Source organism: Canis aureus, chromosome 12, assembly GCF_053574225.1.
Source record: "Canis aureus isolate CA01 chromosome 12, VMU_Caureus_v.1.0, whole genome shotgun sequence".
In the NCBI taxonomy this organism is placed as follows: domain Eukaryota; kingdom Metazoa; phylum Chordata; class Mammalia; order Carnivora; family Canidae; genus Canis; species Canis aureus.
This window is the reverse complement of record NC_135622.1, coordinates 26,908,589-26,935,580: the sequence shown is the minus strand read 5'-3', so window position 1 is coordinate 26,935,580 and position 26,992 is coordinate 26,908,589. Positions and strand designations below refer to the sequence as shown.

General features: G+C 42.2%; 1 protein-coding gene, 1 long non-coding RNA gene and 1 gene segment (V, D, J or C); 1 reads left to right on the top strand and 2 right to left on the bottom strand.

Annotated features, from left to right (window-relative positions):
* Nucleotides 1-6,637, bottom strand: part of LOC144280819 (immunoglobulin kappa variable 3-11-like) — a 76,538-nt gene extending 69,901 nt beyond the window's left edge. Inside the window, exon 1 of the V gene segment in view lies at nucleotides 6,482-6,637.
* The window catches only part of LOC144280820 (uncharacterized), a 52,179-nt gene that overhangs the window by 16,857 nt on the left and 8,330 nt on the right, over nucleotides 1-26,992 (top strand). Inside the window, exon 3 of one of the 4 annotated variants that reach the window (XR_013349225.1) lies at nucleotides 22,348-22,627. The exons of 1 other annotated variant lie outside the window; for it this stretch is intronic. This is a non-coding gene — a long non-coding RNA (uncharacterized LOC144280820). Of the gene's footprint in view, nucleotides 1-1,218; nucleotides 1,385-5,007; nucleotides 6,908-22,347; nucleotides 22,628-26,992 lie in introns of those variants that run through there. 2 more of the 4 variants (XR_013349226.1, XR_013349223.1) reach the window with 2 other exon arrangements.
* Nucleotides 10,482-26,992, bottom strand: part of RPIA (ribose 5-phosphate isomerase A) — a 30,515-nt gene continuing 14,004 nt past the window's right edge. For 2 of the 3 annotated variants that reach the window (XM_077843224.1, XM_077843222.1), the window contains 6 exons: nucleotides 22,429-22,488; nucleotides 20,313-20,377; nucleotides 19,067-19,135; nucleotides 18,225-18,366; nucleotides 16,550-16,649; nucleotides 10,482-11,435 (listed from right to left, as the gene is read on the bottom strand). In XM_077843224.1, the coding sequence (XP_077699350.1) occupies nucleotides 11,338-11,435; nucleotides 16,550-16,649; nucleotides 18,225-18,366; nucleotides 19,067-19,135; nucleotides 20,313-20,377; nucleotides 22,429-22,488 (534 nt within the window). In that variant the 3' untranslated portion in view covers nucleotides 10,482-11,337. Of the gene's footprint in view, nucleotides 11,436-12,560; nucleotides 13,101-16,549; nucleotides 16,650-18,224; nucleotides 18,367-19,066; nucleotides 19,136-20,312; nucleotides 20,378-22,428; nucleotides 22,489-26,992 lie in introns of those variants that run through there. The other variant, XM_077843223.1, reaches the window with a different exon arrangement.

The window sequence follows — 26,992 nt, the reverse complement described above, 5'->3', positions numbered from 1 at the left end:
AAGAAGTTGAGGCAGGGAGGAGTCCCAGCCCAGCCCAGCCTGCATCTTCAGCAGTGGGAAAGCTTTGTGTACCCAGGAGAGCAGAGAAAGATTAGAGAGCAGAAGTAGCGAACAGTGATGATATACATCTTATCTATAAAGAAATACCCTGAATAAGGGACCTCATGACTCCTGGCACTTTGCTGGTTAAGTGGCTCAAACTGATCTCTCAGGGTCAGCCACTTTGGATAAAATGGCTTACAGAAACAGCAAAACTGTAAATGTGGAGTCCTGCACTCATCAATTTGAGTTACTTGTTTAGGAAAAAGCCCAGATGGTTCCACAGAGCATTTATTTTTATATGACACTTAGGGCCGAGAGCCCTACCCAGTGACAACTGGTTCCTCTGTGCAAGCATAATCAGCACAGTAAGGCTCAAGGTTCAATGGACACACATGCCAAACATTCCAAAGGGACGAGGAAGGACCCACGAGTTCTGATGGTGGTTGGCTTTCTTGCGAGCCCTCCCAAAATCCTATAATGGGAAAAAGGGGTAGCTCTGAAATAAACTGGCAGAGGCAAACCTCTGGGGGCCCTGGCTGGCCAACAGGGCAATGCCCCCCTAGGGTTCTGCTCTACAATGGCTATGGAAATCCCAGTGTCAGTCTCAGCCAGGGAGGCCTTGGTGTGCTGGGTTGGAGCGCCCCCTGCGGGCCCCTGCCAAAGGAGAACACGCAGCCCTTGGAAGGCCCCTGACACGAGTCCAGAGCTTAATGAAAGAGACCCAGTGTCTACAATTCTTTTTGCATCACATTCAAACTTACAAACTTATTATCATCATAAAAATGTTATTTGGTATCTCCCCAGCACACACTTGCCATTTTTCTATTTTAATAATATGATATTGTTTGGGTTTCTTAGAATATACAGAAAAACATATGAAAATAAATCTTATATAATCCCATCAGCAAAAAATAACTACTTTTAACAACATTTAATATGCACAAATCATACCTAGTTGATATCACGCTCTGTGGTAGAGTCATTGCCCATCTACCCTCTGATCCATTTCCTGCCCTTGGCTCCATTGCCAACTGGCTTCTGGCTAGATTGGGCTAATGGGAGGTTCTGGTAAAAGACCGAAAAGTGAGAAGAAAGGATAAGCCAAGATATTTGTCTGTCCCTCTCTCTGCTTTGAGGAGTTTTCCACCAGTGGTTGCATCTCCTCTATGGTTCTAGATTCTACCAACTGCCCGACTTCTGGCAACACCACCTTCTCCAGCCCTGGGAGTGAAGTGGCTTCCTGCTGTTGCTCAGTTCTGGGTTGTTTCAACATAATGGTTGGCTTCTCTGCCTTTCCATCACTTGTGAAGCATTTCCTATAATAAATTCCCTTTGTTCGAAACACCTAGAGTGGTTTACTTTCTCAATTAGATCCTATTATATGCCACATCAATAATTTTGTGTTAACTTGTCACTTGGTATCATTCTATTAAGTTCTCCTGTATCTTTAGTTCTTTACAATTTTTTTAATGGCTACATAATATCTTATTACATTGCACCGCAATGGACTTGCATCATTTGAATTTCCAATGTCTGCTAAAATATAAGACTGGCATGAAAATCTTTAGGCATACATGTATATCCACATTTTTAAGTGTTTACTTCGACTAGATTCTTAGAAAGGATTTAAAAGGAATGATTCATTTAAAGATTCTTGATAGGGCAGCCCGGGTGGCTCAGCAGTTTGGCGAGGCCTTCAGCCCAGGGCATAATCCTGGAGACCCGGGATCGAGTCCCACGTTGGGCTCCCTGCATGGAGCCTGCTTCTCCCTCTGTGTCTCTGCCTCTCTCTCTCTCTCTCTCTCTCTCTCTCTGTGTGTGTGTGTGTGCCTCATGAATAAATAAATAAAATATTTTTTAAAATAAATAAATAAATAAAGATTCTTGATAAATATTGCCCAAAAAATTCCCAGGAAGAAAAGTTAGACCAGAGTTTACAAACCTAGCCAGCAGTCTAAGAGTTTATCTCACTCTGCCCTCCACAACCCTAATGACATTAATTTATTTGATAATTTGCTGGGCAAAAAATTAAAAAAAAAAGGCATCTTGTTACTTTGCTGGGAAAAAAAACAAAAACAAAAAGGCATCTTGTTACTGTTTAACTTAGATGTGTTTTGTTTTTATTGTTAATGAGGTAGAACATTTTTTCAGGTGTTTATAAGTAGTGGGCATTTCTTCTTTTGTAAATTATCTATTTTTCTACATAGTTCTTAGTGACTCTCTTATTGACTGGGGCATCAGTCTGTGTTCTGAGATGCAAGCAATAGGAGTTGGCTCTGACAAATGAAGCAGAAATGAGTTTTATTGAAAACATACCATAAAGTTCCAAAATGGATGGGAAGGTTGGAAAATTAGGTTGAAATAGAACCAAGGGAACCTGATAAGCTGGAAATATGACCAAGAACCATTTTAGGAGACTAAAATGGTCTTAATAAATACCAGTGTCGATGCTGCTATCCTGAGGGTTGTTCTTGGCACTGCTGCCATGCAGCACCAAATTCTAGATGCCACCAGCAGAATGAACATTAAACAGTTCTCATATCTTTGTCAATCCCTGTGACAACCTGCAAACTCTGCATCAATTCTTTCCCTCTTCAAGAAGTGGAATCTATCTCTCTACCTCTTTGAATCCAGGCTGGCATTTTGACCTGCTTTAGGCAACAAACGTGAGACTGATATGGTACAATTTCTGAGGAAGCCTTGCAGTTTCCATAAGAATGCCCCTTCCAAGAATCCAGTCACCACGCTGCGAGGAAGCCCAAGAGGCCCATGGACAGTGAAAGACCTGGGCATTCCCCAGACATTTCAGCCTCCACTGAACTGCCCTGGCTGAAGCCACATGCAACAGAGATGGGTCATCCCCACCAAGCTCTACTCAACTTGCAGGACTGTGTGCAAATGAATGATGGTGGTTTGTTATGCAGCTATAGTAACTGAGATACTGTCTTTACAGGCAAACCCTGGGCAGGAACAGCCAATTGGCAAAGCCTAGGTCCATACCCTGGCTGCCAGAGAGTAGGGAGAATGGACCTTTCCACTTCAGTGGAAGGGCAGGGAAGATATGCCCACAGCAAGCTCACACAGGAAGAATAACACCAAATAGAAATAGGGGGTTCAGAGACACCTGAGTGGCTCAGTGGTTGAGCATCTGCCTTTGGCTGGCTCAGGTTGTGATCCCAGGGTCCTGGGATCAAATCCCACATCAGGCTCCCTGCAGGGAGCCTGCTTCTCCCTCTGCCTATGTCTCTGCCTCTGTCTGTGTCTCTCATGAATAAATAAATAAAATCTTTATTTAAAAAAAGAAATAGGAGATTCAAATGATAGGGAAATTTTTAAAAAATCTGTTAAACTTAATATCTTTTTGTATCTGCTTTTTATATACTGATTTTTCTCTACAGATGCTGATAATCATGTCTCCTTCCCAAGAACTACATCCCTTACTTCCATTTTAAATCTTATTGTATATGTAGGATTATTAAACAATTGATCACTTTAATGGAAACACTTTCTAGTCAACTGGGTTTAGGAAGTTTCAAAGCTCCTGCCCTAAGGGTAAGTAGTGATACTGCCCAATGCCTGGGACAAAATAGCCACAGGAGAGAATATTTCCTGGCACTAGAAGCATCTCTCCTAACCCAGACTTGCTGTGCCCTAAACAGCGGAAAGAAAACATTCCATCAGCCTTTAAAAAAGTCTTCCAGTACTCTGAAAAGCCCTTCAGACCACTTCCATAGACTCATAACTGTTATCCCTGGCCTGGACTCTTCCTCATCCATCCCACCTATCTCCCTGAAGCCAGCAAGTCCTCTGATCAGGCCACTCCACTGCCTAAAACGCCCACTGTAGGATTAAGGCCCACATCCTTAGCTACGGTGAACATGGCCCTTCAGTATATGTCTACTGCCTTCCATTTCTCAACACTTCCCTTGAGGCAGCATTATTGGCGAGCCATACACAGCTCCCCCAAGTTATCTGGATCCACCAGGTCCTCACTAACCCTTGTCTGCACACATTCTGTTTCCACTTCATAGAATGTTTCCTTCCATCTCACTCTTCTCCCCACCACTGCTCCTGGCCTGCTGGGCTTTCACTCTTCCTTCAAAACTCTGCAACTAGAACAGCTACTGAGAAAGTCACTAAAATATATACAGTAAAACAAACAAACAAAAACCAGAGGAATTCAAAAGGTATGCTAAAAAAAATACCTACTTAGATCAAAAGAAGATAGTAAAGGAGGATCAAAACAACAACAAAAAGACAGAAGACAATGAAAACATATATCCGTTCAGAGAGTTGTACATGATTCTTCCCAGCGACATTCACCCTAAAAAGTAGAAATAACCCAAATGTCCATCAATTAGAGAATGGATAAATAAAATGTGGTCTAGCTACAGTGGAATATTCAGCAATAAAAAAAAAGAATGAAATATTGATCCATGATACAACATGAACAAACCTTGAAAACATTATGCTAAATAAAAGCAGCAAGATACAAGATTGTATAAGATTCCATTTTATATGAAATGTCCAGAAGAGTGGGAATCAATAGAGACAGAAGTGAATTCATAGTTGCCTAGGGTTGAGGGGTGGGAGCAGGAGGTATTGGGGGGAAATAGGGAGTGCCTGCTCATGAACACAGGGTTTCTCTTTGGGTTGGTGAAAATGTTGTAGAATTGATTGTGGTGATGGTTACACAACTCTGTGAATATACTAAAAACCACTGACTTGCACACTTTAAATGGGTACTTATAAATTGGACTTCTAACTCACTAAGGCTAAAAAAATTTTTAACTTGAAAAACTCTGTTTCAAGATTCAGGTAAATGACCACCTACTGTACCAGTCTTCCCCAGATAGAGCACACACACACACACACACACACACACACACACACACACATCTTAAGTAAACTTATATGGCATTTCATTGAGGCATATAAAATTATTGCAACAATTTTTTCTTTCAGTGAATTCCAGGACAAGAGTTAGTGAACCATCTTAAGAAAAATGTTATGGAATACAGCATCCAGATAAAAATAGAAAGCAGTGAACCTCCATGTACCTATGACTTAGCTCATGGTTTTCCCCATCTACTGTGCCCCCACCAAATCATGTTCATCAAGGAAGGAACCTAGCACAAATGACATATCAGACAAAGGGCTAGTATCCAAGATCTATAAATAACTTATTAAACTCAACAGCAAAGAAACAAACAATCCAGTCATGAAATGGGCAAAAGACATGAACAGAAATTTCACCAAAGAAGACATAGACATGGCCAACACGCACATGAGAAAATGCCCGCATCACTTGCCACCAGGGAAATACAAATCAAAACCCCAATGAGATCCCACCTCACACCAGTGAGAATGGAGAAAATTAACAAGACAGGAAACAACAAATGTTGAAGAGGATGCGGAGAAGGGGGAACCCTCTTGCACTGTTGGTGGGAATGTGAACTGGTGCAGCCACTCTGGAAAACTGTGTGGAGGTTCCTCAAAGAGTTAAAAATAGAGCTGCCTAGGACCCAGCAATTGCACTGCTGGGGATTTACCCCAAAGATACAGATGCAGTGAAACGCCAGGACCCCTGCACCCCAATGTTCACAGCAGCAATGTCCACAATAGCCAAACTGTGTAAGGAGCCTCGGTGTCCATCGAAAGATGAATGGATAAAAGAAGCTGTGATCTATGTATACAATGGAATATTACTCAGCCATTAGAAACGACAAATACCCACCATTTACTTCGACGTGGATGGAACTGGAGGGTATGATGCTGAGTGAAGTAAGTCAATCGGAGAAGGACAAACATTATATGGTCTCATGCATTTGGGGAATATAAAAAATAGTGAAAGGGAATAAAGGGGAAAGGAGAGAAAATGAGTGGGAAATATCAGTGAGGATGACAGGACATGAGAGACTCCTAACTGGGAAATGAACAAGGGGTGGTGGAAAGGGAGCTGGGGGCGGGGGGTTGGGTGACTGGGTGACAGGCACTGAGGGGGGCACTTGACAGGATGAGCACTGGGTGTTATGCTACATGTTAGTAAATTGAACTCCAATAAAAAATATACAAAAAAAAAAAGGAAGGAAGGAACCTAGCAAATATAAGTCCATAGCAGTTTAACAGCAATTTGGCATCTAATAAGTGTTTTTACAGGTCTCCACCTGTTCGAAGCATGAATTACCTCTTTTAACTCTTGAAACAACCCTAAGAGGTAATATTATTATACCCATTTGACTCTGAGGAAACCAAGACTGAGAGATAAAATAACTTCTCCAAAAGCTAGTCAGTGGAAGATTGGAATTCTCAACCAAGGTTGGTTAGTATCTTAACCACACCTACCTCTCAGAAAAAGTAGTATAGCACAACTAAAATAATCATTTAACTTAGAAGCGGAAAGAATGGTGTTCTCTTTCCTGGAGTTAAGTTCACTTACAAGGTCAAGAAGCATAGATGAAGTATAGATGGTCTGAGTTCAAACTGGGGCTATTGAGTGGACCTCCTGGGGAGCCCTCCCTTTGATTCAATGCTGTGGGCCCTAAGGAACATCCAAGGCCACTGGAGATGCTCAGGCTTGCTCCAAGAAATCAAAGGATCCTTCAAAATTCCAGAACAAGGACACCACCAGAGTTGCCTTGAGTTCTAGAAGCAGAACTCAATAGTTCACCAATAGTCAAGTCATTCACTAGTGTGGCTACTGAACACATGAAAAGTGACAAGAGTCCAAGACGACATGTGCTCAAGTAAAACACATACTATATTTTGAAGATTTAGTACAAAATGTCAACATTGATTACATGTTAAAATAGTAATATTTTAGATATGTTGGATTAAATAAAAGATTTTACTGGAATTAATCTCACCTGTGTCTTTGTACCTTTTTAATGTGGCTACGCGAACACTTAAAATTCCATATGTGGCTCACATTTCTGTGGGCAGTGCTGTTCTGATCATACCTATGCTGCACTGGATGCCAGTGCCCTGCAGGCTCTCACCTTGTGAACACCTGCCACAGATTCACAAAAAAACAGGGAGCAGCACCACAAGCACAGAGGAACATGGGCCAAGGGCAGTGAAAATCAGATCAGAGCTCTAGAACCTTCAGAAGTCATCCGTGACTGGAGACTGGTCCAGCCGGCACTAAGAACAGCTTCTGACATAAAATGAGGATGAGCACAACTCTCCTATTTGAAACTCAGACTGGGACACACCTGAACCTTGGATCTCCCTCAAATGTGGTTCTGTCACCCAGGGAGACATTCACAGGTCTCCCTGCCACTGGGCCAAAGCCAACGGACATGCAGCCAGGGCTCTAGTTCCCAGACATGGAGCTGCTTCCTCTCCCACCTTGCTGCTGAGATGCTCCTCAGTGATCCGACACAGGAATGGGTTTCAAAGCTGACTTTATTTCATTTGTCAGTCCGCATTAGGTGTTGTCCACAGAACATGAGAGTTGCCCTTCCAGGGAAGACCCTTCCCTCCCTCTCTGGATTGCACCCCCATCCACTACCCATGTTAACACACACTTCCACCTTCTCAAAGCACCATTACAGATGTTTACTTGCAGAGTCAACCTGGGCACATTTGAATGCTAGGCTATATTGGAGTGTTTTGCTGTCCTGCGATACAAACTGGTTACTAAAAAAGCAAAGGCACTGAACCTATTCAAAAACATCATCTGATTAGCGGGTTAGTGGAGAGTGAAGGCTGACACCATCCTAAATCGGGCTGTCTCAGCGGCTAAGTAGGTGTGACAGGAAGCGAGCAAACACAGGCTCGCTAAAAGAGTTATGAGAAGTGGTTGTCATGGCATCAATGAAGTCTTTGAAGGCTGGAGCTGCGTGATGGATATCTGTGGCCTGACTCCTCTGTCCCAGTGTCCAATGCCCAGCAAGTGCTCAATATTGTTGATCAAAAAAGAGAAGAGTTGATTATATAGAATGTGCAGGCCTGGGGCGCCTGGGTGGCTGTCGGCTAAGTGTCTGCCTTCGGCTCAGGTCATGATCCTGGGGCCCTGGAATTGAGCCCTTGTTGGGCTTCTTGCTCAGTGGGGAGCCTGCTTTTCCCTCTCCCTCTACTCCTCTTCACCGTGCTCTCTCTCTAATAAACAAATAAAATCTTTAAAGAAAAAAAAAAAGAACATGTGGGCCTCCTGGGTCTGGGGTGAGCAGATCCTGAGAAAGAGAAACGCAGCCCTGTACTAGCTACAGTCAGGTCTTGGTGTTGCTATGAGCTGGCCTGGCACCCACAGCCAGGCTGAGGTGTTCTCCTGTGGAACACTAACAATTTCACACAATTCCATCAGACATGGCCACTCTGTGATGTGGTGGGTGAAGACAAAAACTAGAGGACTCCATAATTACATCTCAACATAGACAAAATCTTAAGTGTCCAAATCATAAAAAGGACATCACCATATTCTGGCTGAGTGACTGCTGCTTCTTTTTCAATCCCAGATTTAGCTTCACTCCATTCTTCTTGCCTTCTTGGTAAAAATTTAAAACACCTGATCACAGAATTCTCCTGCTTCCAATCCAATCCAATCCAGAGCAGAGCCCTGCTTCCCTGAGCCCTCCTCCAAAGCACCAGACACAAGCCCAAATCCTCTAAGCCCTAACATGCTCTGATTGAGACACCCCACAGCCCCACATGGCATGTGACTTCTCTCCTTCAATGAGTCAATAAAATCAACTCTGTTCAACTACACATTCCTGAAGAATCTTAGCTAAAGGGAACTCAGTCCTTAACCATCAACATCCTTTCCCAAGAGAGCCATGCCTCAGGGAGAAAAGGAAACAAGCATAGGGGAGAAGCCATCAGTGGTGGCTGAGAAGGATGACTTCTCCAAAGTGCACTTTCCCATGGCTCACCCTAGGCTGGTACAATGCTCTACTCTGTTCTGCCATTAAAGCTCATTCAAAACTAGAAATTAATCTTATAGGATTACCTATCAGCCTACAGACATGTGTGCACACACACAGAGACCATTTCATTAACTTCAGTAACTGTTTAACAAGTTACTCATGGCTCAAGTTGCAAATAATGGACATAAGAATTAAGGAGTGCAAACAACCGGAGTCCTACAACCCTCTTCAATTTGGAGTAAGGAGTAATCAAAATTTTTTGAGCTCTAGCAGAAACCAAAATGGAACAGATCTTACTCAAATGCAAGTGATTTTCCCCTTTGATCCCTCCCAGAAGCGTGGCTGTTTAACTGGGTTATAACCTTTCCCAAAAGCCAGACCTGCAGCCTGCCCTATGCCCCTCTGATTCATCATGTGCCTGCAAATTTTTTCCATCCAGTTTATCACTGCAAGATGGCATTTAACAACCATTTTATTGAAGAATCTTCGATCAAAATACACATCTAGAACATACTTCTATATGTGTGCTTCAAGCATAGCTGGGGTTTTTTGTTTTTTTCAAGAGAAGGAAAACCTCACACCAATGCTCACAGGGACTGCATTTTGGTCACAGGTGCAAACACCCCTGAAACCCACTGAAAATGCCCATGTGATGTGGAGCATGCAGGTGTTTTTCAGAAACCCAGTTTAACTTTGTTCTTTATCCATGAACTTAACCCATGCTACAAGAGCTTTAAAGGATTTCAAACATTAGTTCTATCAAGTTTTCTTGGCTAAGATCTTGTGCCCATTTTGTGCAAAACTTATCTAGACTAGAAGAGGCTTGAAAACTAGAGCTCTCCTAACAATAGGCTTCCTAACAAAGTATGAGGCAATCATTTTTAAAAAGCACTTGAGAGTGAAGAGAAAGACAAAGAACTTGGTAAGAAAAAGAGAGCCTCTAAACCCAATTCTGTTAACTTTCATTCAGCCACCTGGATTAGTAGGGACTGAGACGCCAGCACGCTGGGTAGTTACAATCCAAGGCTCCCAATGGAGGGCACCCCGAGGGAAAGGACTGTCCTGAGTATAGTGCAGGCCGGCACAGGGGCAATGACGGCCCTCAGCACAAACACCTACCAGGCTGGGCTCCTCAGTCCCATCCAGAATTACCACCCAACTGATGGCGGCCTTCCCTCTCCCCATCTCTGAGGCTTTCTGGACAGTGCACTGCCCACTAGGGCACACGATCTGAAGATCAGTGAGAGATTAAGGAGGGAATAAAAGGAACCTGTTTCATGCTCGCCAGCTTCTGGGACTGAGGGTCTGACTAATATGACACTTGGGAATAATTGGTGACTTCTGTTCAGCTGAGTTATCTTCCATTAACAAAGAAAATAATGTCTTGTTTGACAAAGGCCTATGGAATAAAACTGATGTCAAGCTCGCTCAGAAATAAAGGAAATATTTACTTAGTCTTTGGTTCAAGATTTCTCAAGTAAACTCTGCCTCTTCTCAAAGATCCAATGTAAACTGGTGAAAAGTTGATCCCTATTTTACTGCAAAACTTCTGCAAACAGTAAAGACAAAGAGTCAAAACGGCACCATACTGTTTTATTTCAACTTTCAAACAATGTATGGAGATGACTTCTGATGGTGAACCATGCAAGTAACAATAAAGGAACAGAAAAAATATTAACAACAAAAAGACAATGATTTAAAAGTATTTCACATTTCACAGCAGTGCTTTGGCAGTACTGGCAAGTATTTCTGGCCAATTGCTTACCACGATAGGGGTCTGAAAGAACCCCCGAATCTTAGCAAAAGAACCACAGTTTCTCCCTGACAGTTTACACTCTGAGTCACTCACTATACACCACACTGCTCCACTTGCCAGACTCTTGTAAACCTCATCTTAAAACAGGGACCCAAGGATTGTGCGTGATCACAACAAAAACTAAGGACAAAACAATGTGGTAGAAAAGTAAACTCTAATGTTTCCAGTAAGGCATCAGGGAATCACTGCTGGCTGGGCCCTTCATTTTACCAGTTTTCTTAAAGAAAAGTTTTGATTTACATTTCTCAGCACACCCAATATTCAGAAGCTTAACCAGCAGACTCAAGTTAAAAGTTTAAAAGACAGTCCTCTTCCTGTTTGTGGTTTTTTTTTTTTTTTTTTGGTAAATGTTTCATATATAAAACATGAAATCAAGTTCTACTTTAATTAAAAAAACTGAGTATTTTTAATAGTAAAAATATATATGTTTATATTTCTCTTTTTAAAAAGACATTAAATAACAATACTTCAGAAGACTGGAGTTAACCCCCCACCCCGCCCCGCCAGCCGTCTGTCTGGCACAGATGCATTAAGGCAAAGGCTCCTGGAGAGGCATGTCTACCTCAGCTGCACGCTGGGGGTTCAAGGTGAACACGCTCCACTCTTGCAGGGTCAGTAGAAAGGCTTCTCCCTCATGTTCACAGAGCCATCCTGCATCCCGAAGTAGACTCTCTCAGCCATGTTAATGAAAAGGCCTGTGTCCACCACGCCTGCAGGATGAAAGATGAAAAAAAGCATTAGGTTTCAGTTTCTCAAGGCAAGAAGAGAGTCAAGGACCATACAGTCAGTAAGAGCAATACTCTGAGCAGCACTGGACAAATGACAGCTCTGAAGTCTTTCCTCTCTCGGAACAATGAAAAGGATTCTGATTATTTTTAATTCTTCTTACAATCCCTTTCTCCCCTGCCATCTTGGCTTTCTATGCTATCCAAACATGCCAACTTTTTTCCTGCCTCAGAGCCTTTGCTCATGCTATTCTGTTTGCTGGACTATTCATCTTTGAGCACTTCAAGGGGATGGTTCTTCTCGGTCCTTTGGCTATCAGATGATAAGTCCTCTCTTCAGAGAGGTCCTCTATGACTACTCTAAGTAACCCCTGCTCCCATTTATTTTCCTTTTTTCTTTAAATTGAAGTTGACATATATGGCTAGAGTATGTTTCAGAACTGAAACATATATATATATGTCATATGGTAAATGTAGCCATATTGTTTTATTGACATTATTTTATTGTCATTATTTTATTGACATTATTGACATAAATGTAGCCATATATGTCATATGGTAAACGTAGCCATATTGTTCACAGTGGTAAATGTAGTTTCCAGCTGTCACCATATAAAATTATTACAATATTATTGACTCTATTTCCCATACTGTGCTTTATATCTCTGGGACTTATTTATTTTATAACTCTAAGTTTAGACTTCTTAATCCCCTCTACCTATTTTGTCTATCCCTCTGCTCTTCCTCTATGAAAACCGGTTTGTTTCTGCTTTTTTTGTTGTTTTTTTCAAACTTGTCTTATTTTATAGATCCCACATGTAACTGAAATTATATGGTATTTTTCTATGACTTACTTCACTTAGTATAACACCCTCTAGGTCCATCCACATTGTTGGAAATGGTTTGATCTCATTCTTTTTTATGGCTGAATAATATTCCATTGCACATACATACCAAATTTTCATCCAGTCATCTGTCAACAGACACTTCTGTTGCTCCCCTATCTTAGCTATTGTAAATAATGCTGCAACAAACACAGATGCATGTATCTTTCCAAATTATTGTTTTCATTTCCTTTGGGTAAATATCCAGCAGAACTGTTAGACCATCTAATACTTATATTTTTAATCTTTTGAGGAACCTCCATATGGTTTTCCATAGTAGTTACACCAACCTACATTCCCATCAACAGAGAATGAGGGTTCCCTTTTCTCCACATCCTCACCAACATTTGATTTTTGGGTTGTTAGTTTTGTTTTTTTAAACATTTGTTATTTCTTAGTTTTGATTCTAGCCATTCTGACAGTTGTAAGGTGATATCTCTCTGTGGTTTTAATTTGGATTTCCCTGGTGATTAGCAATGCTGAACATCTCTTGATGTGATTGTTAGCCATCTGTATGTCTTCTCTGGAAAAATGTCTATTGAAGTCCTCTGCCCAGTTTTATTTGGATTATTAGTTTTTTGTATTGAGTTGTAAGAGTTCTTTATATATTTTGGATTTTAACTCCTTATTGAATATATCACTTGCAAATATGTTCTCCCATTTAGTAGGCTCCCTTCTCATTTTGTTGATGGCTTCCTTTGCTGTGCAAAAAGCTTTTCAGTTTGATGTAGTCCCAGTAGTTTATTCTTGCTTTTCTTTTCCTTGCCTGGAGAGAAAGATCCAGAAAAAAATGTTGCTAAAGCCAATGTCCAAGAGATTACTGCCTATGTTTTTAGGAGTTTCATGGCTTTAGTGTCATATTTAACCCACGTTGAGTTTATTTTTGAGAGCTGTAAGAAAGTGGTCCAGTTTCATTCTTTTGCATGTAGCTGTCCAGTTGTTCCAATGTCATTTGTTGACGACTGTCTTTTCCCCACTGTATATTCTTGCTTTCTTTGTCATAGGTTAATCGACCATAGATGCATGGGCTTATTTCTAGACTTTCTATTCTGTTCCATTAATTAATGTGTCTATTTTTGTGGCAGTACTATCCTGTTTCAATTATTACAGCTTTGTTGTATATTTTGAAATCTGGGATTGTGATACCTCCAGCCTTGCTCTTCTTTCTCAAGATTGTTTTGGCTATTTGCACACCCAGTTATCTTCAATCACACTATCAGCCTTAGAGGTTTTCCCACAAAGTGCTAGAAGATATTTGCAATGCATATATCCAACGAAGGACTCGCATCAAAATATATAAATAATTCTCCAAATCAATAAGACAGACCACCTCGTAGAAAAATGGGCCAAAGACTTAAAGAGGTACTTTACAAAAGAGGCCATGTAAAATGTCCAATAAAATGGTGTTCGAACTATCAGGAAAACAAGTTTGATGGACAAGTGTATAGGAAAAATTGCTAGTAAAGGGGTAAATTGGTGCAATCCATGCAGGGCAAGTTTAGCACCATCTAACAGGGGAAAAAAATGGAAGGAAAGAAGGAAGAGACTTTTCACCATTTACTCTTGTAATCTTAAAGAACATCAACTAAAAAAGATTTTAAAACTGAAACTTAGCAAGAAGGTTCCCAATACATAAAAAAAATACCTATCACTGAGAAAGAGTCATGAAGCAGAGAAAGGAGCTGCTGAGAAACATAGGGCTCTGGCACACCACTGCACCAACTGAAGTCTCCCAAAGGAAGCACAGGGGACACACAAGACCCATCATTTTCAACAATTCTGTTAATGCAAGGTGACAGCTTCCCCCGATCCAAAAGAAAGTCAAACCAGATTCAGAAAAGGCTTCAGAGAAAGAGCAGAGATGAATGGCAGGAGCCAAGTCTGATCTTAGGGCACGCCATCTTCAGGTTACTGACCCACCCAGTAGTGGAAAGGGCAGACAGAGGTGGCTTACTGTGAGCAAGGGGCCAAGAACCCATGAGCTTTGGCCCTTCTACAGAGCCTCTGTGCTCTGGGTGGAACCCAGGGGCATATCCAAGGGAGGAAGTGACTAGGCAGGCACCAGTACAGCTGTCCTGTAAGTGTCTTCAGACACACAAATGTACACAGGGCAAGGGCAGGGTGACAGGGACAGACAGGGAAACTTGCCCTGTTCCCCTTCCCTGGATTTTGGTCCAGCAGTATCAAAACAGACAGAACAGGGAAAGAAGAGAGAGAACAGGAGAAACAACAAATCACACCAATGCTTCTGGTGGCAGGATTTAACTTCTAGCCTCTCTTTTTCATTTTCTTCAGTTGAAGTTCCTACTAAGATTCTGAACTTCTCTAGGCTTGTACTTAATTGAGTAAAAATAAGTAACTTCTCAGTAAGTAGGTTACTTCTACTTACTGAGGCAGAGGGCAAATACGGGAGAAACTTCCTCATGAAGGACAGCTCAATGTCTCAATAAGCCAAGAAAGGTTCTGATCTGAGCAGAAGCAACAGAGCTACCTAGTGGGCACTGCAAGAAATCCACCTCCAGAGAAATCAAGCCCCCACTGGTGAGCTGCTCCTATGCAATCCCCTGGTCTATCTGCATTATCGTTAGGGGCAAATGTTTCCATCTGCTTATGGTGACCTCTACATCTTCTCTTCCTCTTGCCCTCTTGGCTCATTACTTCTATTAAATGAGAGTACTGAGAGAAAAAGCCTAATACAACTCTTCTTTTTTGCTTAATAAATCTGCTCCAAGACTGTCAGTCAAAGGAAAAGAGCAGACTAAATTTACAGTAAGGTTGGAAGAATTAGCTTATTACATGGCATATAGTCACATCATTTTCATTCCTAAATAGCATGGATTACTTAGAATCTAGCATATTTAACAATACTATCCTTTCTTCCTAGGGATGTGTTCATTCAACAAACACTCCTTTATGTGCTAGGCATCATTTTAACTCATTTAATCCAAAAATCCTATGAAGTAGGCACTTGTGTTAGCTTCTTTCACAGAGGAAGAAACTGAGTCACAAAGACATAACTGCACAAAATTCACACTGGCAGAGTGAGGCTGGGTTAGGAACCCCATCAGGCAGTCTGCTCTTTTACTATTAGCCACTACAATCTGCTAAACTGATCTTATCTGCCCCATTAGCTTGTTCTGGCCCAAGAATATTCTATGCCATGGACTATTCCCAGTCAGTCTTTGTCTCTCAAAATCGTAAGACTAATGTCTCTCACATCTGCTCCCTCCATCCAATCTCCTTGCATGGACCTTTGATACCTCCTCTGGCCTGGATGCCTGACTCACCTCTACACTGCCCACCCAGCCTCACCCACGGCCCCAGACCCCTACTATTAGCATTAGAGGCTCTCCCACCCCAAATGTTCATGCCATACCACCCCTCCTCAACTCAAGGAAATAAGGACTCCCTCTTGGCACTGTAGCCCTTGGGCAAGTCATGTAATCTTCCATGATCCATGTTCTCCTTTATAACTATCTCATCCAACTGGACAATCAAATAAGACATTTTTAAACACTTAATGCAATGTCTAGATTACACTATGCCAAAGCATAGATCAAAAGCCACCTCTCTTCCTTAACTTTCTCACACACTCTCCAAAGGAAGCAACCTATATGCACTCTAGACTCTTGGTATTTCTCTAGCAAATTTAGCATTCCATCTTATTTGTAGGTATGGCTTCTACATAGCCATGCACACTCTCCCTAGGTATATGTGAACTCTCCTCGAGTCAGATTCCAAGTTCTATAGATGGAGCATTTCCTGTAACATGTGGCACAGGCACTGGCCTGTGGTACATATCTAATGAGTGTGGGTGAACAGAGTCATTATTCCCTACTGCTCAAGAAGACAGCCTACTTCTTGAAATGGAAGAGGCTATAGTTAAGCTTCTGGAAGGGAAAGCTCTATGCAGAGAGGGTGAGCTTATTTTAAGGCAAATCCCCTCTGATACTCCATCAGCTCTAGGCCTCTCCCAACTAAAATGGGTTGTAAATGCACAACCAAAAGCTGCTAGGTAAGCAATAACTATTGGGGGCTAGGGAGGAATCAAAGGCATGAAGTCAGAAACTCCAAGCATAGCACAAAGGAAATTCTTCTTTCTAACCAAGTCTTACAAAACCCACACCCACTGTGCCTCCTATGGCCAGAGGCAGGGGACAGTTACAAAGTGCTTGGGTGTCTATTCTCAATGAACACTACTGGGATCACATTTACCTGGGATCATTTTGATAGCTGTGTTTACTTCACTCCACTTGTGCACCCGATCGAACTTCCAGTCCAGGATAAAATTCCCATTATCCGTCACCACGGGACCCTAGAAGGTATGATTTTCCACATTTACAGAAGTTATAAATACAGGTAGGCAGAGAGAGGGGCAAGAAAGTGAAGGGGATGCCCACAGACAAGTATCTTAATTAACCTGCTCCAGCCAGTACCCCACCTCCTGCTTTCTAGAAGGCAGTGCTATGAAGAAGTAATGAGCAGGAACTCTGGCATCAAAATTTGAGTCTTGAAGCCACATAGGTATAGAGGAGGCTCAGAGAAGCTATTAACTTCTGTGAGCCTCAGATTCCTCAACTACAAAAAGAGGATCATGATACATACTTGAGAAAGCAGTTTATGTATAAACCATAGGGGTAAGCACTTACCACAGTGAGGGCTCATAGGACGGGTTCACTAATTGGCTAATAATAGCCAATTGGCTATTACTAGAATGAAAAACTAGAACAACAGAAGCAGACTATCCACATGGACATTCTCACTGCTTCACATTAGGTGCCCAGTAAAAAATAAGGCAGTGCTATTGCACCCATCACTTCACCTCACAGGCAGTCCCACCAAAACAGGAAGCAGAGACGTGTTCTGGGCTCCAAAAAAGAGCAGAGGGTAGTTTTAGATAATTAACCCAAAATTCCTCCACAGCTTTGGGCACTAGTAGGCATTTGGGACCACGAATGTGGACAGAGCACTACAGTCACAGGCAAGGAAACTAGGCTGCTCCTGCAGGTTGGAGGTGAGGGGATGGGAGATCAGTGAAGAGCCCCAAGAAGGCAGGATGCTGGGTTCCTGTCTGGAGTCACCCCAGCCATGAGAGAGAACCCCCTTCTCCAACAGTCTCCTCCGAACCTCTCAGCTACAGAGGGAACTAGACCCAGAGCTCTGCATAACCACTAGAATTAGGACTGATTTTTAAAACATCAGAAAAACGCCAGGAAAAAAAAAATCAACATAAAAATGCATCAGGGTAAAGTCACAGATAATCTGTTTTCTCTTCTGTATCTTCTAAACCTGTTATAAAGTCATGTCTATAAATACAGTTAGTTTTTGGGTTATTACTTTTGCTTGTTTATTTAAGTGTAAGAGGAAAAAAAAGTTCTGTGCAGCCCACTTTAGAAGTAGAAGAGAAACATTTGCACTAAGTTTCCAAAGCGTATTCCTAAGGAAGAGTTCACATCCCCCAGGAAATTCTACTTCTTGTCACAGAATGAAGTAAGAGGAGAAAAGGAAAATTATACCATGGAACCTGGAAAACTTCCTGCCCTGGGGTGCCTCCCAAAGCCATTTTTAGCCACTGGGAAGCACGGTGGTCCAGACCACAAGGTACAAAGATCCAATCACCTGAGGACCATAAGACCCCAAGGGACCAAGAAAAAGAATCAATTCCTCACTTGTACAGAGAATATGCACTGCATTAAGTGTCATATCATCTACACGAGTTTGAATATAGGAACTAATAAAGCTAGTACTCTAAAAATAAACCAATAATCTGAATAAAAATAAATAAAAGCTGACTACCCAGGCTATACTCAGAGGGACCTAACTGAAACAAAAAGGAGGACACCACATCAAGAAGCTAGAATGCCCTTGAGAAACCTCCCTGACCACTTACTGCCTTGTTGATAGCCATCCGAAGTTCAATCACGCCCCCAAACTTCTGGGTCACAGCTCGGCTCACAGGAACATAGGCCATTGGGATGACCTCAATGGGGATTCCCTTGTGCCACTGATCCCCGAGATTCTTTGAATCTTTCCTGGAAAGAAAGTCAGAAAGTACAATAAATATAAATAAGCTCAATGGTATAGACAAACACCAAATTCAGACGTAGTAAGTGGGCAGAGAGCAGGGAAACACACCGGGCTGCTAATGTTTGAGCTGTTTTACTAGTTAAGAAATTAGGTATTTCAAATAAGTATGACTTTTAAAAATGTTAAAACTGGTTATGACTAGCTTGTGGCTATCCAGGTGTTTATTATTTATGTTCTTTCTACAGTAATAGTATCTTGTAAGTCAATACAATTTTTTTTTAAATTAACATGCTCAGCATAAGCACCATCTACCAGACTCCTTGAAGGAGAATCTGAGAGCCTGGTCAGAGACTCTGCACAACACATTTATGTGTCCAGAGGAAGCAGAACATGCTGAGTCACTGCCCGTGGGCAGGGCCTGTCCTTCCTACAAGGATCAAATGAGTGATATATGAGGACATGCTCTTGTCACAAGAGTGACAAGCTATTTCCTCCTCCTTCCAATGGACACAAAACATAGCAATATGTACCTTCAGTATGAAAATGGAACAAAATCCTTCAAGACACTCCCTCAGTCTTAGCCATCAGTCTCAGAAAGCCAGACAGCCCCTCCATTTCTCTATCCTCCTCTATAAAATGGGGATGAGGTTGGGGTGTGATCTACCCCCGCCCCCAGTGGACAGCTCAGAACACTCAACATTGTACCTGAAGTCGGCGATCACGATGAAGCGACTGGCATAGCCGGCCACAATTTTCTCTTGGGTCAGACAGCCTCTGGGGATGGGAAGAGGCAAGTGAATACAGGGTCGGACACAAACTCAATTTGAAAACTAAGGTCAGATACAGGAAACCCAAATCTACTTAATGATAAATTGAATTTATAATTTTTAAAGGGAGATCCTCAACTCCATCATGCTGGGCAATGGACTAAACTGTGTCCTTCCCAATTCCATATATTGAAGCCATAACTCCCAAGTGCACATTACTTTAAGGAAGTAATTATGGTTAAAAGTGTTTGGAGGGGTGGAGGAGTCTGGTCTGATAGGATTAATGTCCTTAACAGAACAGACACCAGAGAGCTCACTTGCTCTCTCTCCACCCTGAGGGCACAATGATAATAAGGCAGCCAACTCAAGCCAGAAGTCTCCAGAATTCTTAAAAATTACTTGTTGCTGAAGCCACCCAGACTACAGCATTTTGTTAAGGCAGCCTGAGCTAAGACATGTTGCTTCTGGTAAATGAGCCTATGTCTGGGAGAAATGGATCCCAGTCAGGCCAGGCATACTCCTATCTAAAATATATCTGTGCTCAAGGAAAAGTCATCTGAGCATGGCATGAATGGAAGGGTCTATAACTTAAGAAGGACAAGCTTTGAACAACCTTTCCTATCTACTATTTGACAGTTGGGGTGATGAAGCAGAGTGTACGGTATGATTCTAAACATGTTGTGTCATTGCAGTCTGCTTAATTACAATAGCGGAGCAGGACTTGGCCTTCTTCAATCCACCATTCCCTACCCCCAAATCAACATTTAAGAAATACTCAATAAATGTTTTCCAAGTGAATAAATACATGTACAACTAACTGCTCACAGAGGTTAAGAGCAGCTTTAAGCAAAGATCACACACTAATTCCCACAGACCTAATAATCTACCCCAACAATATATCTGGTTTAATTCATACAGTTATTAAAATTTGATTCAGCAGAAGAATGCAGATACAGAGAACTCAGTAAGATGAATAATCTCACTGAAGAGACCCAGGTTCCTGGTCAGCAGACTGCTACTCATAACTAGAAATGCCAAACTGGCTCTAACAACCATCAACTTCCTAGAAAAAAGACAAGCTCACATACATCACAGTGGCCATTTGTTTATTCTGTCTTCCACCTTGCTTTGCTAAGGATTAACTGGCAGATACTCCTCAGCAAGAAAGTCCCCACAACACTCACCCACCACCCTTGATGAGATTGAGATCAGCATCTACTTCATCAGCACCATCAATTGCGAGGTCAATCTGTGGGAGGAGAGAAGATACAGAAACTACTGAGAGCCATTAGAGGGGAGGCTCTGTGCAAAGCTTGAACATGTAATAACTCATCAGATCCTCAGCAGCCCTATTAGTTAGGTAGAGTTATTCCCATTTAATCAGTCAAAAAACAGGCTCTGAGAGGTTAAGCTATTCCACTAAGGTCCACTAAATATGGAGCCTGGAAGCCACACATGGGTCTAGTTCTTACCCACATTACACTCCGTTTTCTCATTGATAGGCATTTCTGTGGATGAGCTAGAATTATTAAGAGTACACAATCCCAATGTGGGTGACATCACCCCCAAGTACAGAAAAGATACAGTATACCTGTGGTATTAAAATTTCACTGGAGGGGGGCAACAGAAAAAAGGCCGAGAAACACTGATTCAGAAGTCTCCATGCTAAAGTGGCAAAAAGAAAGGCAGTTTCCAGCACAGAGAGAAAACCCAATGAAGAGTTATAAAGCTGACACACATTTGATCTGCAATTGGAAATTATCTGAGGCACCCTGACTATGACCCCGCCAAAGCACCTGTCCGGGCATGCCCACTCCCACTATTAGGAAATTCTACCACCAACCCCAGGAGCAGTCAGGGGCAGGTGGGTTCATTCATCTTTCAAGATCTGAAATCAAGGAAGCTAAGTATTTCGTGACACTCCTGGACTCCAAGTAGACAGTGTGGGAGTCTTAAGTATGGTTATTTAAAGCAGCTGTATGAAGAAACCTCAGGGTACAAGTCAGTTTAAGCTGCCTGGCATGGCACAAGTATAAAGTGCACAAAGCTTCAGCTTCACCTCGTTTCCATGCTTTCAGATTCTGCTCTTTGTCTGAAAAGAGAGGCTATACTGCTTCTCCACACCCTGCACTAACCCCAGGGCCAGGCTACATCATGGCAACTCTTGGGGGCCTGGAAGGCTGCAACCTTCTTTGTGTGAGTTCCAGGCCTACCTTCAGCCCAAACCACTCTCCTCACAGTGCTGAACACTGACTCACACTCTGCCCTGGCTCTGCCCACAGAAATCCCCCAGTGAGCCCTTCCCATGGTTCTTACTAAACTCTCTAAGGCCCACGTGTACCAGGACAACACAGACTAGCAGACCATCGGGTCCCCATCTGCAGTCTGGTTCTCAAGCTGCCATAACCCCTTTCCACTCTTCCAGTCCAGCCTCTCCTCTCCCACCATGCACCAATGCATACCACTCACTCGGTCCTTACCACTCCAGCCAGCCTGGGGGTTATCCACATATGCCCAATGCCCCTGGTTCTCATCTACTCCTCTCTGGAATGCTCTCTCCTGCCATGGCCACCCTGCCTTCACAGTTCTGCTCAAACTTCACCTCTCCCCACAAAACCTAGTAGCATTGCTCTAGAGCCAAAAGCATCTGAATTCATATTCAGGCTCTACCAATTACAGAAAGCGTGGCTTTGACAAATGACTTGCTCTCTCTGTGTCTTTTTCACACCTGTAAAATGGGGTAATGATGGTATGCACCCTCAAGACTACTGGAGATATTAAGTAGTTGAATACAAACATAGTACTTAGCTAGTATACAGGAAGGGCTCAGTAAAAGCTAGTTGTTAATATGCTGCTCACTCTCATCAAGTTCAGTTTCCTCTGAATTGCCCATGTGTTTAATAACCATCTTTGCCACAACACTTAATTATAATCTGCTTGCAAATTCCATGGCTGCCTCAGATGATTACTTCTTATCTCCACCTAGTGGTAAACTCCGTGGGCTGGCTCACTCATACTTCTGTACAAGGATCCCCGGAAGCTCTGGGTCCAGCCCTGGGTTTGTCCAATCCCCCTTCACTACACTCATACTGAGCCCTCAGGGTTAAACCACAGGGAATGTACTGGAAACTAACAACCTCTCCTCTTGTGACCTTAGCCAAATTTAATACTCAAAATCCCAGGAGAAAATCTAGTATGACTCACTGACCTTTCTCCTAGACTCAACAAGATATCCAGAGCCCATGAGCAAGTGACAGCCATAAGAAAGGATGAAGACACAGCAGCCCAACCCTCTCTTACCTCTGGGTGTCGGTCCAGGTCACTGAGAGTCAAGCCATATTGCAAGATGAGCTGACGGGCCTGTGGAAGAAAAGAAAAAGCACCATAATCATTTACTCTGAGCACGTGGCAAAGATTCTCAGCATTCTTTTGGATTTCAGTGTCTGACACACAGTCCTGAACAAGGCTCCCTCCTAAATCCAACTGGGTCCACTAAGAGGTAGGAGATATAGCTCTATAAATGGCAAAACTAAGTTAATTCATCCTGGGAGCCAGAAGAAGGCAAACAGCACACAGTGAAGGCTCCCAATGCCAGGCTAAGAGTTCCTTCTCTGTGACCTGCTATTTAAGACAATGTCATGGACTCCTAAAGCTTATGGTAATAGAGTATTTAAAAACAAAACAAAACAAAACAAAAAAACAAAACAAAACAAAAAATCTTCCTAAAATAAGAACTGAATTGATACAGAGTGATTTCCAGGCTACCATGTTGAATGAAAATAAGCAAAAGAATATATACACTCAGCAGACTGTATCAAAGGCAGGATGTCCAGAATGGCTAAATGAGCTCAGCAAATTGAGAACACCACACTGGGACAGTCCTAGGATTCACTTTATAGACATGCCTCATATTAACAGTTCAAAGGGTCTGACAAAAGGCGAGAGCAGTGGTTACCACCACCATGTGGCCCTGAGGGGGACTGACAGCTGAAATAAATATACCTTGAACCTTGGAGGTTGACAACCCAAAGCCAAGTGATAAGGATCTGTATCCATGTCATAGTCTATAATATGCAGAGGTATCAAAGGGTGGAAAACTTTCTTTCAAAGGCATGTCTTAAAAATATTTTCTGCTTAAAATGAAAAGCACCCAAGATTAAAAATCAGAAAATCTCAGCTCTAATCATCAACAAACCAGCCACATAACCCTTGGCAACTTTTCTTGTCTATAAAAAGATGGGGATGGATGAAATGAACAATGCCAATATTCAAATCCAAAATTGTAAGACTCTAAGAAAAAACTACAAAGAGCCTGGAATTTGCAATATATAGGCCTTCCTAGGATCCTAATTTGAACAAACTATAAAAAATACTTTTAGGGACGTCTGGGTGGCTCAGTGGTTGAGTGTCTACCTTAGGCTTAGGTCATGGTCCCAGGGTCCTGAGATCAAGTCCCGCATCAGGCTCCCCACAGGGAGCCTGCTTGTCCCTCTGCCAGTGACTCTGCCTCCTTCTCTGTGTCTCTCATGAATAAATAAATACTACCCAAAAAAAGTACTTTTAAAGGATTAGATAATAGGAGAAATTTAAACTATGTGTTTATGTTACCAAAGATTATTGTTAAATTTTTTGGTATTACTGAGATGTTTAAAAGCCTCCCTAATTTTCAAAGAGACATAATGAAATACATATAACGAAATTATGACTGGGATTTGCTTCAAAATAACCACAGTAGTGGAGAATAGTGTATAGATGAAAACAAAACTGGCCATGAATTGGTGATTTTTGAAACTGGGCAATAAGTACATAAAAGTTCATTATGTTGTTCTTTATCCTTTCCGAAATGTGAAATTTTCCATGTAAAAAGCTAAAATAAAATGTTGACTGAAAATAGCAAATGTTTTTTAAACCACAACTTTGTTCTTATTAAAGAGAAATATATAATGAAAAGAGAAAATAAAAATGGTATTGCAGAATTACTTCTCAGTTCCTAGATTTCTCTAAAAGTAGTACTGGAGAAATCATCCTAATTCCAGACCCTGAAGCTATAAAAACAATGGGAATGTCTAGAAGGCACCTCCAAGATGATCATCCTCACTGCTTGTTATTCATGCCTTTAGATAATCCACATCCACAAAGTCCCAGGATTGGTCTGTGTGACCAATGGTACACAGAAGAGGTGATACAAGATACTTCTGAGATTAATTTATAAAGAAAGCCATGGCATATGTAAGGGTGGCATACTGTAGCAAGATCCTTCCATCCTACCCTCCCTCTTCCCTCTGACCCCTCTCTTATCTAACACATACTAGAGGAAACCAGCTGTCACATCCTAGAGACACCGACACAGCCCTCTACCAAACAGCCTGTGAAGAACTAAGGCCTGCAACACTAATGTGACTGAGCTTGGAATGAATCCTTGAACCACAGTTGAGTCTTGAGATGACCACAGCCATGGCCAACAGCTTCACTATGATCTCAGGAGAGACTGGAAGCCAGAACCACCCAGCTAAAACACTCCAGATTCCTAACCCTTGGAAACTATGAGATAATAAATGTTTGTTGTTTTAAGCTGCTAAATTTGGGCCAATTTGTTCCATAGCAACAGATATTGAATACAGATGGTATTAGAAAACTGATACAGGGTACCTGGGTGGCTCAGTCAGTTGGGCATCCAGCTCTTAGTTTCAGCTCAGGTCATGATCTGGGACTGAGCCCCCAGTGGGGCTTCCCACTCAGCAGGGCATCTGCTTCTCCCCCTCTCTCTCTTTCTGCCCCTTCCCCAACTCGCCTGTGTGCTCTCTCAAATAAATATTTTTTTAAAAAAGAAAAATGATACAAATTGTACATAACTTAATGTGATAATCTATCACACAAATAAAACTATGTGATTGATGTTTACTATGATTTCCTATTTTATGTTCTTTAAAAACAATACTAAAACTGCACTTGGATTTATTACATAAAAACTGGATGTCAGGATTTGAAGAAAAAATCCTGTGTAAATAGATCGTTTTCATTTAACATTTCCTAAGTTCAGGGTTGCCTGGCTGGCTCAGCGGCTGAGCATCTGCCTTCGGCTCAGGGCAGGATCCTGGCATCCAGGATGGGAGTCCCACATCGGGCTCCTTGCAGGCAGCCTGCTTCTCCCTCTGCCTGTGTCTCTGCCTCTCTCTGTGTGTCTCTCATGAATAAATAAATAAGTAAATCTTTAAAAAAAAATTTCCTAAGTTCAAAGACTGCCTGCATTATGGACAATGTTACTGTTTCATGAGGATGTCTTATTTGTCCAACTAGCCTGTAATCAGAGTATGAGAGAGCACATTTTACATACTCTTGTTACCATACAGCAGTTAGTGTCATTTGAGCCAGCAGTTGGGTAAATAACCAATTGTTCTGAGTTCATTCTAGGAGTCACCTAGTACAAATCCTGTTTTAAGGAAGAAATGGATGCCCAAAGAAGTCACAGTGGTAAGTTAGGGACAGGGTGAAGACCAGAAATAGTCTCTTGCCTTCTTGTCCTGTCTAGGGACTAAAAAGGGAATTAGAAGAGAAGAAAAACAGAGGGAATAGTGAAACAGCAGGAAGCAGTGAAGACAGGCCCATTTGTAAACAGAACTGAAGTCATCTTATACAATAACATGTTATTAACGATGACAATTTTAAAAGGAGTTCTTTGACATCTTGGCATTCCTCCAGTACCTGAAATGGACTGCCTTCTCCCATTCCCCAGCCCTGCATGTCCAACTCAAATGTCATCCTCTCCAGGAAGCCCTCCCCAATTCCCTGGGCAACGCACAGGCTCTCCTTCCTCTAAAAAGCACACTAACTCCACTTTCCTACCATATATTTGTCAATAATGACACACAGAAATGGAGCATTAATTCATCCAACGCACACATACAGAACGCCTAAGAGCCAGACACACACTGGATGCTAGAGGTGGTGACTAACACCTCCCATGTAGAGGAGCCTCATAGCCCTATAACAGTAAGTACAGCCTCAACGATCACTATGCCCAACTGTACTCTGCCTCCTCACCAGACCAGCAGCTACCCATTGCAGTTCCTGTCCAGAGTCTGGCACATGAAGAGCTCAGTAGATAAGCGCTGTCTATTTTGTATGGCTGGGAGGCCCTGCCCCAACTTCTGCAAGCCCTGGGATTCTCAACTTCCCAGATAATAAGCAATAACACAAGGACAGCATCTGCCCTTGCTCTAAACAGGCTGCATCTCCATCTACAACATGGAGAACCCTGTACATTGACCTCAAGACCCATCAGGGTAGGACCCTTTAACCTGCTCCCATCTGTGTCCTACAACTTTCCCTTTTCCTCAGCTTTGACTAGACTCCTTAATTTGCACAGGACCCCTGTGAGTGGTCCTGCACACACAGAGAAGTCCAAGTCACAAGTGGCATGAGCATTATCCTTCCTGTTATGGGCTGACCTATTCCCCTGGAGGGAAAAAACAAAACAAAACACAGGTTGGAGTCCTAATCACCCCCAGGAACTTCAGAATGTGAGCTTATTTGGAGATAAGGCTTCACAGATGTAATCAAGGTAAAACAAAGTCATTAGGCTGAGCCCTAATCCAATATCACTGGTGTCCCTAAAAGGGGAAATCTGGATACAGACAGGTGAACACAGGGAGAACACCATGCAAACATGAAAACAAAGATCAGGATGAAGCACCTACAAGCCAAGTAATGCCAAAAACAGACAGGAAACCATCAGGAAATAGAAGAAAGGCACCCCATAGGTTGTCCCTCTTGATCTCAGACTCCTTGATTTTGGACTGCTAGCCTTCAGAATCAACAGACAATACATTTCTGTTTTTTATGTCACACCCAGTTTGTGGTACCT